At 38.7% G+C, this 17,240-nt stretch overlaps 1 protein-coding gene across 5 annotated transcripts in view; it reads left to right on the top strand.

Moving 5' to 3' along the window:
* LOC100115389 (REPTOR-binding partner) overlaps positions 1-17,240 on the top strand; it is a 190,259-nt gene that overhangs the window by 75,409 nt on the left and 97,610 nt on the right. Inside the window, exon 4 of one of the 5 annotated variants that reach the window (XM_031924051.2) lies at positions 10,490-12,494. The exons of the other annotated variants lie outside the window; for them this stretch is intronic. Coding sequence (XP_031779911.2) covers positions 10,965-12,494 — 1,530 coding nt within the window. The 5' untranslated portion in view covers positions 10,490-10,964. The remainder of the gene's footprint in view (positions 1-10,489; positions 12,495-17,240) is intronic. 5 annotated transcript variants of the gene reach the window in all.

Raw genomic sequence — 17,240 nt, 5'->3', positions numbered from 1 at the left:
ATTTGACATGAATAGATATTTTTGGATTCTGAATTCGGGAAAAACAGTTATTTTTTATTTTCTCAACTATATTTTTTTTATGTCCCTTTTTTGATTTCTGAAAACACTATTTTGCGTTTTTTTCAATCATCCCATTATTACAAACAATTTAGCTATAAAGCATTTGAAAGAGAATAAAACTACCTACTTTTCCTCGTTTGGTGCTCGGGATCGACCGCTTTGTTCGGCAGATGAAATGAAGAAAGTGTTTTTTTTTTAAATTCTTATCTCCGAAACTAAACATCATAACCTCGCAAAAAAATTATATCGATGGGTACCTGTCAAACTATATCCCATTAAAATTTCAAGTGATTTGACCACTTATTTTGTCAGTAATAAATCGAAAACTAGAAAAAATGAGTTTTTCGTGCCTTGATTACGGACGTAAAAAGTTCCTCCCTATGAATTCATGTCATACTGATATATATATATATATATATATATAAGACCGTCCGTCGATCCGTAATGTAAACTATTTAATGGTATAGACAGGTACACATGATAAAAATATATGAATTATAATCTAAAAAGTGAGTGGAAGAACTCAGAGTGAATTCCGACAAGGAAAGGGATTGAGTGAGTGAAGGGTTCTTTAATTAAAAACACACTATTTCGCGGTAAACAAAGTGCACTTGCTGTGGCGTAAAAACCCTCACGGATCAGAGGGAAAGGCCTCAGCAAGTGTAAGCTTTATTGAAAATAAGAAAAGCAAATTATACAAATGAAAGACAAGAAAAGTGACTCTAGAGAAGAAAAACTTATCCAAAAAGATACAGAAACGCAAAGACGCGAGATACCTTTGGCGCACGCAGAGCAATCGCTAATTTTCCGCAAAACGCAAGAATACTAAAGCACGACGAAGTGAACAGTGATTGCTCTTAGAAGGGCAGATCTCAAATTTACTTTACAAAAGCAAACATAGAAAAAGCGCAAGAAAGCCAAACGTACGAGTCGTTTAGCGGTCCTAACAGAAGTGAGCGCGCGCTACTCAACGTCGCAACGGAGACCGCGCAGCGGTGTGTGTGTGTGTATGCGTGCGTATGTGTGTCTGAATAAAGATTATTCTAAGATTGGTCCAGATGAAAGGGATGCTGCAATTAAATATTTTTGCAGATATAATTTTTTTCTTTAAGTTATTTGTTTGTGATGTGACGGCCAAGTGCACGTCAAATGTCTAACGGCTAATCATGTACTAAATGTAATAAGATTATTGTTTCAGGAAGCTGCCAACGAGCGCCGAAACGAGCGAGAACGAGATACGAGGCAAGATAGAGACAGAGAGAGTGAGAGCATAGGTAGCGCGGTTGCCGCCTGGCCGCACAGCGTTGGCGAGATATGACAACGATGTGCCGACGGCCGGGAGAACCGCGACTAGAGTTAGTCTCGCTGCGCTATCCACACGAGTAGCTCGCGCTACTATATACGCGGATTTGTTGTGAGTCCTGCGAGCATCTCGAGAGCGAACGATATTCGCCCGTGCGTTACCGACGAGTTGCTGCGACGCCCGTCCGAACTGTACATCTCCACGTCCGAGACTGGACCACGTCCGTTGCGTCAAGTACTACTGCCACTACCGAGTTGTAAGTACCTGCACTCTCACTCTCTCACGTCGACAGGGTAATATCTCTCGTCTCTCTTTATCGTTCGTCGAAGTGTGCGGCGTTTGCACCTCCGTGTATAGTTACAATTGAATATACATTTCCTTATCTAAACTTCTCGTGTGTTATTTCCTACGACCCGACCTACGCCGCCTCCGCGGGCTCGTGTAAAAACACGTGCATGACCTGAGTCGGCCGAGTCGTGCCTTCTGCACGCCCGACGTTAATTTACAATAAACAGGGCCCTTCTGGCCCTGGTTATAACACGGCAGGAAAGTATTAACCGAGTGTTCTAAATGGCGCCCCAAAACGTGTGTCAAGGTCAAGCTATTTAACTCGCGAGTATATAAAAATTGTATAGCGGCTACTCGTGCTACAGTGTCGACACATTGTAGACGTAAGTGAGACTCGGAAAAAAAAACTGACAGCAACGGTAGAAAGTATTAGACAGCGTCGAATAATACGCGCAGTTTAACTTTGTAGCGGCAGGCATCAACCTTCAAAATTCGAAACGGTCAACGACCGAGCGGCCAGCGTCAGCGAGTGTATACATTGTTTAAATCACGCGCCGCAAACCGAGAGCTCGAAAGCTTACAGTGTCGCCCGTTAGGCAGGGAATTTTTGGCTGAGTGCGAGTGAGACGGATGAACTATAGTCGGTATAGGAATTCAAACTATTGTATGGATTTTTGAGAATTCTCTTTGCACTCTGATGCAATTTTTATACTTGACTACTGTTTAAGCCGTAATCTCGCAGTTCAACAAATTGTTGTGTTATTAGGAATGTTAAGGCATAAATTGCGATAATAATTTAGAAAAATTTCGCGAGATCTTGAGCCTGGTTTTGTGAAAAAAAATGGCTGCGTAGTTGAGTACAGAAACGTACAAATAAAAATACATATACAATCAACACACAGCCGCTCCGGCGTATAATTGCTTTTTCGAATCGCGTAGAAATTTTTTTTTGCATGATAGAGGGAGTTAGTAACATTTAAATTCACAAATAATTTATTAAAGTGGAATTGTTTTTTTTACAAATTAGTAAGTTTTTTTCTCTTTCTCAGATTTTAAAACTTGTAGCACAAAACGTGCGTGATTACTTGCTCTGTCAGGCAATTTATCGCGGTTCAAAAACAAATCATTGTTACCGTTATAAAAATTTAATGGAGTGATTAAAATTAAATCACACGTATTAATCGAAAAAGCAAACATGTGTTCCAGTGTCGACAACTAAGTATTAAATTCACTTCGAGAGTAACTTGGATTGTTGAATCCTGAGTTTTTTTTGGTTGTGCTGAATTTGACTCGGCTCTGCTTCTATTAAATGTCAGAATACTCAACGAGCACAATGTCTTTAACTGGCTCGTACATAGACTTAAGCAGATCGCATGTAGCGATACAAGACCACGTAAGATCGATGGACGCGAATACGTTAGGTCAAGCGTTAGATTTCTTAGGTTTGCAGGATAGGGGGGCTGATGAAGACAGAATGCGTCGATTGTTTAGGTGCCTAGCAGGTGACTACGCGCCAGAAGACTTCCGTCCGTCGCTAACCCTGTTAAATTCGGAGGAGTTATTTAGGTTGCGGGCGACACGACGCGCGTCGTACATAACAAATTATATCCCTCAAGAAGTCAGCGGCATATTTGAAGAAGAAGAGCGGAACGCGAATCAAATAAGTCTAAGAATTTTGCACCAAAGAAATGCAATCAGCAATCCTGATGCTGAAAGCCAGGAGCAACAGGCGTATCAGCCTACGGATTGCAACAATCCAAGCGGCGTCGAAAACGAATTCAGCTGGTTGGAACCAGTAACAATAGAGTTCGGTCAACCGCTACATAGAGAACAGGTTCGACAACCGTTAGCAACAATTTTCGGTGGTAATCCATGCGATAATACTAGCACGGTAGGGAATGACGTTGTTGAGGAAAGCCTCGAAAATCCAGTTCAAATAAGAATAGACGTGAATCCCCCAGAATTAGCAGATGAACAAGAGAGAACATCGAACGTCGATTCCCTGATGTATTTAGCCAGCGACGGCTGCACGTATAATTTACCGAGAAGAGTCGTCGACGACCTATTAAAGAAAGACGACGAAATCGCACAGTATAAGAAAATACGAGATGAGGCGTGCGAATATATAAAGAAATTACGCATAGCTAACAGCGCTCAGAGAGAGCCCCCAGCGTGTAGTACCCGTTTAAGAACATCAGAATTAACACGGTCGAAAGAAGATGCACCACCATCAGTAGGGACCAAGAGTAAACACGTAGATTTTAATGAGACGTACACGACCAGGTATTTCGAACCAACGAACAAGAATTTCTCAACTTCAGAATTAGAAGATAGCAACATATACCAGCAACCTCAGCGAAGGCTAAGTCAACAGTCGACACCACACAACCATACGCCTGGCCAACTACGGCCGATTCAGCCTCCGTATACGTCACAATAGTCGTGTTACGAGAGGAATATCTTTTCACAGAACAGAATGGCACAACAGGCACAAGTACTGACATGTCATCAAAGCCAGTGTTGCCAGACGTGCGATCAGCATAGAATAAACCAACCACAAAATACTGGTGATTCCCAGCAAAGGAGTGGGAATGCTTGGAGAGAGGGGGACCAGCCAATACGTCCTAATCGCCTGGTTTCAGAACGAGGGCCAAGCAACCTACAGACTAATACGTCTGGATATTATGACTCTAACCTCCAAAATACGTTGAGAGAAAATTCCGCCGATATTAACGACAAAATACGGAAATGGAATGTAAAATTCGGAGGCACGTAAACAGAAGATGTAGAAGAGTTTATCAGATTAGTGGAAGGTTGCAGGAAACTAGCTCGTCCAAGGATTTCAGAGGAAGAATTGTTAGACGCGTTATCACACACCACCTCTTTACTATCAGGAAGAGCATTGAAATGGGCTAGGGTTGAACGTCCGAAATGGCACACGTGGAAAGATTTCTGCGAGGAAGCCAGATCAACGTACGGCATGACAGACGAAGAGCGCTCACAACCAATTGTGGAGGCGAGTTCACGTACGCAGGGACCACACGAAGACGTAAACGATTACTACGTTAGCATGGTCATGATATTCAACCATATGCCGGATGCCCTACCAGTTCGACAACAGCTGGATATTTTATATCAAAATATGAATCCAGAGTTAAAATTGATTTTCGGTCGAATGGAATTCTAAACGAATTCAAGAGTAAAGCTGTGAGTGCCGAGAAACGGACGAGAGCAAAATCACGTTACAAGCCACCCCCTGCTCCGGAGAAATCTATGCTACCAGGAGCGGCTTATAATCCACAGGAGAAGGCAAAGAATAAAAATCATCCGGCGATAGCAGCTATCTGTCCAACGGATGCAAAGGAGCCACCCCTCTGGTTCAAGACTTGGGTCAACAACAATTACCCTTCAATAGCAAAGAAGGATAACTACGGCCGTCAGAACCAAAAAGGGTCCAATAGATCTACCCAGGGTAAGAAGAAAACCTTTGCGGAAAATCAGCAGACTAAGTCCACAGTGCCGACAGACGTTAAAAATAAGTCCGACTCCAAGGAGGCCAATAAACCGTCTGGAAATTCGAATGACTCAGCAAACAAGGAAAAAAGAGAACTAGCTTGCTGGACTTGTAAGTCACCGGGCTTTACAAAGAAGACGTGTCCCAATTGTGCGGGAAAAGCCAAAGGGGAACAGTAAGCGAGATCCGTACTGACCCCGAGGTTAATTCAGGGATCTCGGCATCACAGTCGACTGAACAACTAAATCCGACTGCAATAGCACACTGTGCAGCGACCAGTAGTAACGCTGTTTTATCCGACCAGCGCTGGTGGCTGCAGGTGCAGGTAGGTGAATTCAGGGTCAGGGCCCTTTACGACCCAGGAGCCACTCAAACTTGCATCGGGGCTACGTCCGTACAACTAGCCAGTGCATGTAACGCAGAAATAAAACCATGTGACGGAATAGTCGCCTGCATGGCGGACGGTAAAACCTCAATGGTGACTGGAACAGTCGACTTGCCCTTCACGATCGGTGGACAAACCAGGACGCTTACTACGCTAGTAGTACCTGACTTACGTGAAGGATGCAATTTAGGCGCGGACTTCGTTCTACAATTCGACGCCAGGCTTAACCCTCGTGAATGAACGTTAACGGTTGAAAATTCAACCGAAGTCATAAACGCCTGTGAAGCGGTAACAGACGGAACCACTCGTCTGGTCTTAGCTTCGATTGGCCTGCAGGATTTGCATGAAGGCCAGAAACGGATGTTAGAAGAATTACTCGATCGGTTAATTCCTAAAGATGATGGGCCGCTCGGCTTTACGAACTTGGTGGAGTTCGATTTAGAGGTCTCTACATGTCGTCCGATCAAGCAAAAATTCTATCCGGTTTCGAAGAAACTCGAAGAAATGCTCTTTTCTCAAGTAAGAGAGTTACTAGCAGCAGATATCATCGAGCCTTCGTTCAGCGACTGGGCTAGTCCCGTCGTGATGGTGAAAAAGGGGAACAGTGGAAAGCGTCGATTGTGCATCGACTACCGCAAATTAAATAAAGTTTCCAAAGTAAGCGCTTACCCCCTACCTTTCATGGATACTATCTTGAGTAAGCTTCAATGTGCTCGTTACATATCGACGATAGATTTGAGCAACGCTTACCATCAGATAAAAATAAAAAAGGAAAGTCGACCGTATACAGCATTCAAGGTCCCGGGAATGGGGTTGTTCCAATGGAAATGGCTCCCGTTCGGCTTAGCTGGTGCTCCTGCCTGCTTCCAGCGTATGATCGATTCCTTGATTACGCCCGATCTCGAACCACACTGTTACAGTTATTTGGACGATATTATCGTCTGTAGCGAAACGTTCGAAGACCATTTAAAAGTCTTAGAGATCGTGCTGACGAAGCTAGCCAAAGCACGATTGACTATAAATCGAGAGAAAAGTCATTTTTGTCAATCGGAAGTGCGGTATCTTGGCGTGCTCGTCAACAGGGACGGTTTTCGTTCGGATCCGGATAAAATCGCTCCGATTATAGAGTACCCGACTCCGAAGACATTAAAACAACTGCGCAGGTTTTTGGGAATGTCGTCGTGGTACAGGAAGTTCCTCAAAGATTTTGCAACGATAATTGAACCTTTAAATCGACTGCTTAAGAAAGGAACAAGCTACGTTTGGGGGGAGGACCAAGAACGCGCGTTCGAGCAAACTAAAATGCTGATAGCATCCGCTTCGGTTCTCCACCGACCAGACTTTAATAAAACCTTCTGTCTACAATGCGACGCTTCTGGCACAGGCTTTGGTGCTGTTTAACTCAGGTGATAGAAGGGGACGAACGTGTGTTATCGTTCGCGAGTCGCACTATGACTCCGGCGGAACGAAATTACTCAGCGAGCGAGCGTGAATGTTTAGCGGTTCTCTGGGCGATACAAAAATTCCGTCCGTACGTTGAAGGTTACCATTTTCTGGTGATTACCGATCATAGCAGTCTCAAGTGGCTAAGTAATTTACGAAATCCAACTGGACGTTTAGCCAGATGGGCACTTGAATTGCAGGAATATGATTACACGATCGAACATCGCAAAGGCTCAATGAATGTGGTTCCCGATGCGCTGTCGAGACTTTACGAAGGAGACGACGCAGAAGAGACACGTCCGATTATTGCGAGTATTACACCAGAGGACGAAACAACTGACAAATGGTACACCGAATTAAAGAAGGAAGTAACTGATAACCCGCTAGAATTTCCTGGCTGGAAGTTATTAGGTGGAAAATTATATACTTACCGGCCTGACGCATTCGTCGATGATGTTTTCGAAGATGAGAATGCTTAGAAATTAGTACTTCCGAAAGAGAAAAGAACTCAAGTTTTGATCGAGTGTCATGACGAAGCGACGTCAGGTCATTTCGGCCGCAAGAAAACGCAAGAAAGAGTCGCCTGTCATACTATTGGCCATCGATGAAAAACGATGTGACAAATTACGTCCGAAGCTGCTTGATCTGTCAACAATGCAAAGTTGAACAAAGAAAACCAGCTGGTCAGATGGGCAGTCGCAACTTCTCGCGTCCATGGGAAACAGTTGCTGGTGACGTAATGGGTCCGCTACCAAAGTCGAAGACGGCTCCAGATTCGACCAGCCATCAGCCCGACACGACGTCGAAAACCACGGCCGCTCCAGCAGCAACAGCCGTAAAGAAACGGCCGACTCTAACCAACGAACAGTTGAACAAAGAGTTCGACCGTAACCGTGAACTGAAGCGTCGAGCGAAAAATAGGCTGCCGACTTACACCGAACCTGGACCGCAATGCCCCATTTGCGGATACCGAGGTATTGCCTGATTGGACGAGTGCTCCAATTTCAACGTCCATGGAATGGACTTAACATACGGCGACAAGTACAAGAAGAAGTAGAAGAAGAAGCTCAGGCTAACGGCCGAACCACTTCATTTCCTCCTGTACCTTACCTCAATCCCGTGCAATGAAGCATTTTGTTTTTTCTTATTTCTCTTCTTTCTCTTTTAATGTTTATTTTAGAGGCAAAAGACTGCCGTACTGGCCAACGGCCGTATGTAAAAAGAGAGGCGAGAGACTAAAAATGAACTATTTTTATTTACTTCTTTCATTATATGTATTATCTAATTAATGATGATAATAAAAAGTCAAGTTTTCCTTGTAAAAATTGATATTTATTACAAGTTCTTATTACCCAGTTAGACATGACTGAGTGCGAGCTGGTACACCTGGCAGGGTACACAGCGTCTGGGGGAGGGTGTTGTGACGGCCAAGTGCACGTCAAATGTCTAACGGCTAATCATGTACTAAATGTAATAAGATTATTGTTTCAGGAAGCTGCCAACGAGCGCCGAAACGAGCGAGAACGAGATACGAGGCAAGATAGAGACAGAGAGAGTGAGAGCATAGGTAGCGCGGTTGCCGCCTGGCCGCACAGCGTTGGCGAGATATGACAACGATGTGCCGACGGCCGGGAGAACCGCGACTAGAGTTAGTCTCGCTGCGCTATCCACACGAGTAGCTCGCGCTACTATATACGCGGATTTGTTGTGAGTCCTGCGAGCATCTCGAGAGCGAACGATATTCGTCCGTGCGTTACCGACGAGTTGCTGCGACGCCCGTCCGAACTGTACATCTCCACGTCCGAGACTGGACCACGTCCGTTGCGTCAAGTACTACTACCACTACCGAGTTGTAAGTACCTGCACTCTCACTCTCTCACGTCGACAGGGTAATATCTCTCGTCTCTCTTTATCGTTCGTCGAAGTGTGCGGCGTTTGCACCTCCGTGTATAGTTACAATTGAATATACATTTCCTTATCTAAACTTCTCGTGTGTTATTTCCTACGACCCGACCTACGCCGCCTCCGCGGGCTCGTGTAAAAACACGTGCATGATCTGAGTCGGCCGAGCCGTGCCTTCTGCACGCCCGACGTTAATTTACAATAAACAGGACCCTTCTGGCCCTGGTTATAACACGGCAGGAAAGTATTAACCGAGTGTTATAGTGAATATGAAATAACGCTTTATGTATCCATGCATATCACAAAATGTTATCTGCGGATTCGAATTACATAAAAGGGATGCTGCAAATAATTACTCATGCAGGTATAATCTTTTTTTAATTCTATGTGTTTGTGAATATGAAATGACGCACATGCATATCACAAGATGAAATCTGCAATTTTGGTCAAGAAAAAAGGAATGCTGCAAACTATTATTTGTGCAGATATGTTCTTTTTTCAAAGCTATGTGTTTGTGAATACGAAATGACGAATGCTGTATGCTTTTATGCATAACGCATGATATTATCTGCAGATTCGGTCCAGATGAAAGGCATGCTGCGAATAATTTTATTGCGATGATATGATCTGTCTTTTAAAACTATGTGTTTGTGAATATGAAATGACGAATGCCGTATTGTTTCATGCATACCACAAAATGTAATCTGCAGTTTTGATCGAGATCAAAAGAATGCCGCGAATAATTTTTTGTGTGTATATGATCTCCCTTTCAAAGCTATCTGTTTGTGAATATATAATGACTAATGCTGAATGTATTCATGCATATCGCAAGATGTAATCTGCAGATTTGATCCTGATAAAAGGGATGCTGCGAAGAATTATTTCTGCAGATATGATCCATTTTTCAAAGTTATGTGTTTGTGAATATGAAATGACAAAAATCATTATGTAATTATTTTCTTTATATAAAGAGCACTTACATGAGTTTATCAGTAGAAAAAGATAAATTAATATTACACAATATAAAAATATTTTGAAATAAACCGTAACTTATAATAAAATAGATTTTTTAACAAACATTACCATCAATTATATACTTTCATTAATGTATAACATATGTTTACTATAATTTTCAAACATATTTTATACAAATTTACTGCACACCCCAAGCTGGTGTGAATTTTCAATATTTTAACGTTTACATCAATTATCTATAGGCATTTCTATTAATTAATCTCAAATGAGATCTGTACTATTAGGTATACTGCTCTTTTAGTTTTTTTTTTCTAAAATACTCTAAAGTTTGTTATTATATCTTTGTTTACGCGCTCAACAATATTACTTTGCGGATCTCGTATCGAAGAAAAAACTAAATTAATATTATTTTCTTTAAGTTCGTTTATCCAAGCGTTCGCAGTAAATTGTGAACCATGGTCACATGAAATTTGTTTCGGCTTTCCATAACATAAAATGTAATCGTTGAATATTTTTTTAATAGCCGCTGTACAAGTTTGTCTTTTTAATGTATATAATACGAAAAATTCAGAAAACGCATCAATAGTTACTAATATACGATTTTTTTTTTTTTTGCAAGCTGGTGATAACATAACCTCATCTCAACCACTGAACGACTGCTGACGGCGAAGATACTCATGGCTGTTCCATCAGGAGGACATAACATCAGTGTTCAACATCGCTAAAAAGGAAGAAAAGGAAAATCACGTTTCTGTGATCATCAGCTCCAAATTCCACCGAACCGAGGTCTTCTTCAGAAATGTTTTGAGGTTAGAAACATATAGCTCTATCTCTCTCTAAAGAGCGCGAGATCAGTTGTCACCGTCGCTGCGCGTCTAGTACCAATTTTCGCTACCAGAGTGCAACACCATCGACTCTGGAAAAACGTTGGTACCTATGACTGATCGGCCATGGTAATTTTGGCGCGTGTCTCAAGAATCTGCTAGAGCGGGAGTTTTGAAAATTGAAAAAGGAATGAAGGTTTCTTTCTTTTCTCTCGAAAATTTTGATAAGCATTACAAGCTAAAAAAACACATACGTCCTCACATGCCAAAATGGCGCCGGGCCGAAACAAGCCTCCTGACAAGTGTCGCAGTAATTTTGCATGTTGCAAACAAAAACCTGCAACAACAGCAGTGTGCGTGATCTGTGATGAGGCATATCACCTTAGCTGCCTTAAGAACAAGAATGAAAACTTTAAATTCATTGGTAATAACCTTATAGTATGCTCTGAACACAGTGATCGGAACATAACCTCAAAAATTGATGAGGATGTCCTGAGTGAGTCAGCATCACTTTTAATTGCACAGATTAAACTAAAAAAATCAGAAGATGTGAGGTATGACCTTCTGGCAGAAACTAGTAACAAGACTCAAGACTTGCAAGAAACTGATTCCATAGATGAAAGTGACCTTGAACTGCTGAAAACGGAAAACATGCTGTTAAGGAGATTAGTTAGTGAATTAACTGAGAAAAATGACCTCCTAAAAGAAAAATTGCAAAACACCAGAAGTAAAACTGACAACAATGTCCTTACATACTCAGATGCCATGAAGTACTCTAGACCAATCCATAAAAAAATTCCTAAAATATCCGTAAGAAAAAACAACAATAGTAATATAGATGTTATGAAGTCAGTTATTGAATGTCTAACAGCTGAAAAAAACATCCAAACAAAGAACATCTACGTAAATAAAAATGAAGAAGTCATTATAAGCTGTCTTAATGAGAATAGTGCGGTATTGACAGAGACAGTACTAAAGGAAAAACTAGAGGACCAATGTGATGTCATGAAAAATGAACTCAACAACCCGAAAATTAAGATACTAGGTATAGATAATCACGCAAATATGGATATCAAGGATATTGAAAAGGACATAAACGAAAGGAACTTCAGTTATTTTGAAAAGGGAGGACAAGTCCTACACATGTATAAGAATAATTATAATAGCTTGAGTACGGTCATAATGGAAGTCCCAGCTGACATCTACAAGCATATAAGAGAAAATAATAATAAAGTTTTTGTTGGATATCAGCAATGCAAAGCCTATGATTTGGTTAACGTTTGCCCATGTTTCAAGTGCGGTAGATTTGGACACAGTGCCAGGAAATGCCAAAATGAGTTTCTGTGTTTGAAATGTTCGGGGAAGCATAATACGTGTAATTGTGATAAAGATTATGCTAAGTGCATTAACTGTCACTATAGTAACACAAAATACAAGTCAAAGTTAGACACAAAACATCATACTTATGACTCTAACTTGTGCAGCATCTTGAAAAAGAAAATTGACAGATATATTGACTCTATTGATTACCCGATAAAACCTACTCTACCTGAAACTGAATCGATCTATCACAGCATAGAATTGGCAAACAGGCGTAAAGTATCCACAGAGGCTAATAATGTCGTAGATAGTGAACAACAGGAAAATGACACTCCACGCAACAAAACAAAGCCAGAAACTGGACACAACAGAAGACCAATCACAAGACGTGATCCACAAATTCCACTGAACCATCTAAAACCGCAATCCTCTGCATTGTCACCAGCCAACAAGAGTGATAAAAACAAGATCAAGAAATAGGTAAAAATGGATATTTTTGATTATTTGGATAGGTTTCAAAATTAATCGATGCAAAAAGAACGGACATGCGGTAATATTCAAAATTTTAACAAAGCTATAAACAATAAGAAGGACTTTATCATGCATGTAAACATTCGTAGTATGAATGCAAATTTTGATAACCTGAAAATTTTAATAGAAAGTTTAGCTATCAAACCAGCGATTGTGATATGTTCAGAAGCTTTTGAGCAAGTTAATTATAATTTCTATCAACTGAATGGTTCAGATTATGAATATAAAACTTATTATAACGAAAGTAGGATAAACAGGAATGATGGAGTCTTTGTTTTTATCAATAGCAATCTAGTCCAAAATACCAGTCATTGAAGCAGGGAGAATTAAAATAATAAATACTAGAATAACCTTAAATGATAAAAGCGGTCTTGAAATATCAGCCATGTATAGGTCACATGGGATACCGAAAACAGAATTTATACTAGATCTTAATAAGTACTTAATTTATAAAAAAAATGTAAAGAATTACTTAGTCATAGGTGATTTTAATATTGACCTGCTAGACTGTGATCATTATAGCCAAGATTTTCTATGTAACTTCCTTGATAAGGGATTTATTCAGGGTTTTGTTGGTATTACAAAGCCAGCTATCGGTAGAGCTAAAGGATCATGTATCGACAACATTTTCATTAAATCTCACAACATTAACACAGCCACATACAAGCTTAAGCATGATCTAACGGATCATTACCCGATTATCATAGCTGTAAATAAGCTAAAGACAGTAACTAAAGTACCGTATGTTTTCTTAAACTACAAAAAAATAATAAATAACGCTAATTCAAGAAACTGGGATGAAATTAGTTCGATACCTGATCCAAACTTGGCTGTAGAAAAATTGTTAAATGAAATCAAGCAATGCGTAGAATTGTCAAAAACAACAAAAAAGGCTAATAGACAAAATGGTAGAAAAAACTGGATTACCGACGCAATAATAAGATCATGTGAAACCAATGAATTTTTGTATAGTTTGTGGCAACTAGATGTGCAGAATAAACAGCTTAAAATACAGTATAAAACCTACTCTAAAATCTTGGATAAGGTAATTACCGATGCCAAAATGAAATATGAATTGAATCTAGTGCATAATAATTAAAACAACCCAAAAAACTATGGGAAATAATAAATACAAAAATCGGTAAAGTTAAAAAATCTAATGATGCCATAAATTATATAAAGGTTAATGATAGGAAAATTACAAAGTCGAAATAGCTCAAAACATGAATACTTTCTTCTGCGAAATTGGGAGAAAATTAAGTACAAATATCGTGAAACCTGTCAACGCAGAACTTAGGCTACCTGACATAAATCCTATGTCGATTTTCTTAAAGCCAACCAGTATGGCTGAAATAATAAGTATAATCAATACGCTAAAACTGAAAAATGGGGGATTTGATAAGATAAATGCCAAGACTTTAAAATTGCTATGTAATCATATAGCAGGTCCTCTGACCCATATTTTCAATAAGTGTATTGAAAAAGCGGTATGGCCTGATGCTCTAAAGAGTGCTGAAGTAGTGCCGATTTATAAATCAGGCGAAAAACATAAGATCACGAATTATCGACCTATCTCTCTTATATCTAATGTTGCAAAAATTCTTGAGCAAATTATGTATAATAGAATAAATGATTTTGTAGAAAAGAGTAATATAATTTCTAAGCAACAATTTGGTTTTATGAGAGGGATTGGTACGAAGGATGCTCTGAACTACCTAACCAATGTATTATATAATAATATCGATAAGAGTAAGCCTACGATAATAACCTTTCTTGACCTGGCGAAGGCTTTTGATACTGTTGACTACTGGCCAAATTATATCGTATTGGAATCAGGGGTCAAGCGTTGGATCTCCTTTCCAGCTATCTAAATGACAGATATCAAGTAGTCAAAATAGACGGTAATGAAAGTGATAGAACTTTAGTTAACACAGGAGTACCGCAAGGAACGATATTAGGACCGCTAATATTTATCCTCTATATTAATGATGTCTTAAAGGAGATTCCCCCCGAGTCCATAATTTCTTATGCAGATGGTACTGCTATTATAGCTACAGGTAAAGACTGGATAGAAGCTCAAGTAAACATGAACAATTTCTTAAGTGTAATTGCCGAGTGGCTGGCAGTAAACAAGTTGTCCTTAAATGTAGGAAAAACAGTGTGCATGACTTTTGGAAGTAATATTGGAAGCGTACCAGCTCAGATAAATGTTAAAATTCTTGATAAAAGTATAACTAGGGTGGAGAACTTTAAATATTTAGGAGTTGTCTTTGATAGTAATCTAAAGTGGGATAACCACATGCAATATATAGTTGGAAAAACTAAATACCTAGTCTATATTTTTTATAAAATCTCTAAATCAATGCCCATAGAGACTCTCAGAATGATTTACTATACGGTGCATATAGGAATAGCCGAGACCAAGTTCAAAAACTACAAAACAAAATTTTAAAAATCATCAATAAAAAAAACTTTTTGTTACAAGACAATTCATTAAATATAGGACAACTGTTTGCTTTCGAAGCTCTTAAACTACACTACTATGATCTCAAAGAAAAATTCTTAGCATCAGATAGTGTTACTAGGAATAGAAGTATTATTATACCAAAAACAAATAAGAGAATCAGCAATAAGAACAGCTATATGAAAGCAATTAATGTATATAATGAGCTTCCTAATCGACTAAAAGTATTAAATATAAATAAATACCCTCAAAAGAAAATCATAAAAGACTGGATACGATACAACTGTTAGAAAAATAATAAAAGAAAAAAATTGTTTCTGTATGCAATACACAAATTTGTTATTAGAAGCTAATGCCAAATGTATATATCTTAGTTTTAAGTTTTAATTTTAAGTTTTGTTTATATTTTTCTTTTTCCTTTGTAACCAGACTGCGAACAGGTAATTTTATTTACCTCTGCAAGTTTCCAGGTATGAAATACATACCTTGTAAATTTCTTCTGGTAATAATAAATAAATAATATGTATTTCATACCGTATCGCCCTGTCGGTAAAGGACCGTAAAAATCAATCGACAAGAAGCGACTGCACTACCAGTTCCTATCTGTACGATTTTAACGATCCTCATGATGATTTGGTCTATGAATCTGACGAAAAAATAAATGGAAATGAAATTTGTATGTGTCCAGAAATCAATATCAAAATAAACGACATTAAAGTAAAAGCTTTAATCGACACGGGAAGTCAAGTTATTTGCATATCAGAAAATTTTTACTTTTCTAACATTGATAAATTAAAGAATGTTCCAACTTTACCTGTTGTAGACACGATAATTCGAGGCTAAACTGGCTTAAAATTAACTGGCTTAACCAAACAGATAATGTCCTGTACGCAAATTGGTACTACCACGTAAGATTTAGTTTTTCTTATTATTCCAAAATTAATATGTGATTGTATTCTCGGAATTGATGCGATGAAAGAACTTGGTTTTCTTATAGATACGAAGTACGATAAAATAACTATATGTATTGATGATAAATTAGAAAAAATATCTTATAAAAATAAAAGTTTTTTAGAATAATATGGATTATTGCCATATAGAGATAATCGAGGAGGATACAACCGATGTAGTTGATTCTCACTCAACTTTTTCAAATGAATTTACGTATTTTCATAGTTACCGTAATTCATTTGTTGATCCATACGATATTACTGATATGGAAATCGACGAAAAATTAAAATCCTGTTTAGTAGAGAATCCTGAAACGATCGATAAACTAAGAATTTTAATTAAAACAAATATCGCAAAGTATTCTATTAGAAGCCTAGTCGATTAACGAATTTTGAGTATAAATTAAAAGCAAAAGAAAATCTTGAACCATTTTTTAGTCCTCCATATCCAGTGCATATTAATATAAAAGCTAAACTTCGTAAACAAATTAAACTAATGTTAGATTGGAAAATTATACGCCATTCTAGCAGCAATTTTATTAGTCCTTTCGTACCGGTCAGTAAGTAAATGAAATGCTTGAGGATGATCTTCAATCACCTCACAACATAGCAGAGCTTTTACAACAATGTCACGGTGTTAAAGTCATGTTGAGTCTCGATTTAACATCAAGTTGTTGGCGAATACCTCTAAGTGAGGAAAGTAAGCAGTATACTGCGTTTATGTTCGAAGGAAAAATATACGAAATCGAGGTACTTCCATTCGGCACAAAAATAAGCAGTGCAACTTTAATTCGTGGTTTATTTTATGCAACAAAAAATCTCGGTGATTTCATTTTAAATTTCGTGGATGATTTTCTATGTATTTCAAAAAGTGAAAAGGATCACCTAGAACACTTAGAAAAGTTATTCCAGAATTTGATTAAATGGAATTTCACGTTGAATTTTATATAAACAGAATTTTTTAAAAAGAAACAAGATTCTTGGGTTTTATTCTCTCGACTACGGGAATCAAACCACAAGATAATAAAATCGAAAAAATAAAAAATTATCCAATTCCTAAAAATATAAAACAATTACAAGCATTTCTCGGTACAATTAATTTTTACGCAAAATTCACAAAGAATCACGCAAATGAATTGATACCGTTATTAGAGTTATTAAAAAAGGACAAACAAAAGAACTGGGGGTGGGGGACAGACATCAGATAGCTTTTGAGAGAATTAAAACATTATTTGAAAAATATGTCTGCCCAGTCTATCCTGATCCGTCTAAAACACATAC

This window comes from Nasonia vitripennis (genome assembly GCF_009193385.2).
Source record: "Nasonia vitripennis strain AsymCx chromosome 2 unlocalized genomic scaffold, Nvit_psr_1.1 chr2_random0004, whole genome shotgun sequence".
Classification (NCBI taxonomy): Eukaryota; Metazoa; Arthropoda; class Insecta; order Hymenoptera; family Pteromalidae; genus Nasonia; species Nasonia vitripennis.
The sequence above is the reverse complement of the archived record's forward strand: the minus strand, read 5'-3'. Positions and strand labels throughout refer to the sequence as shown.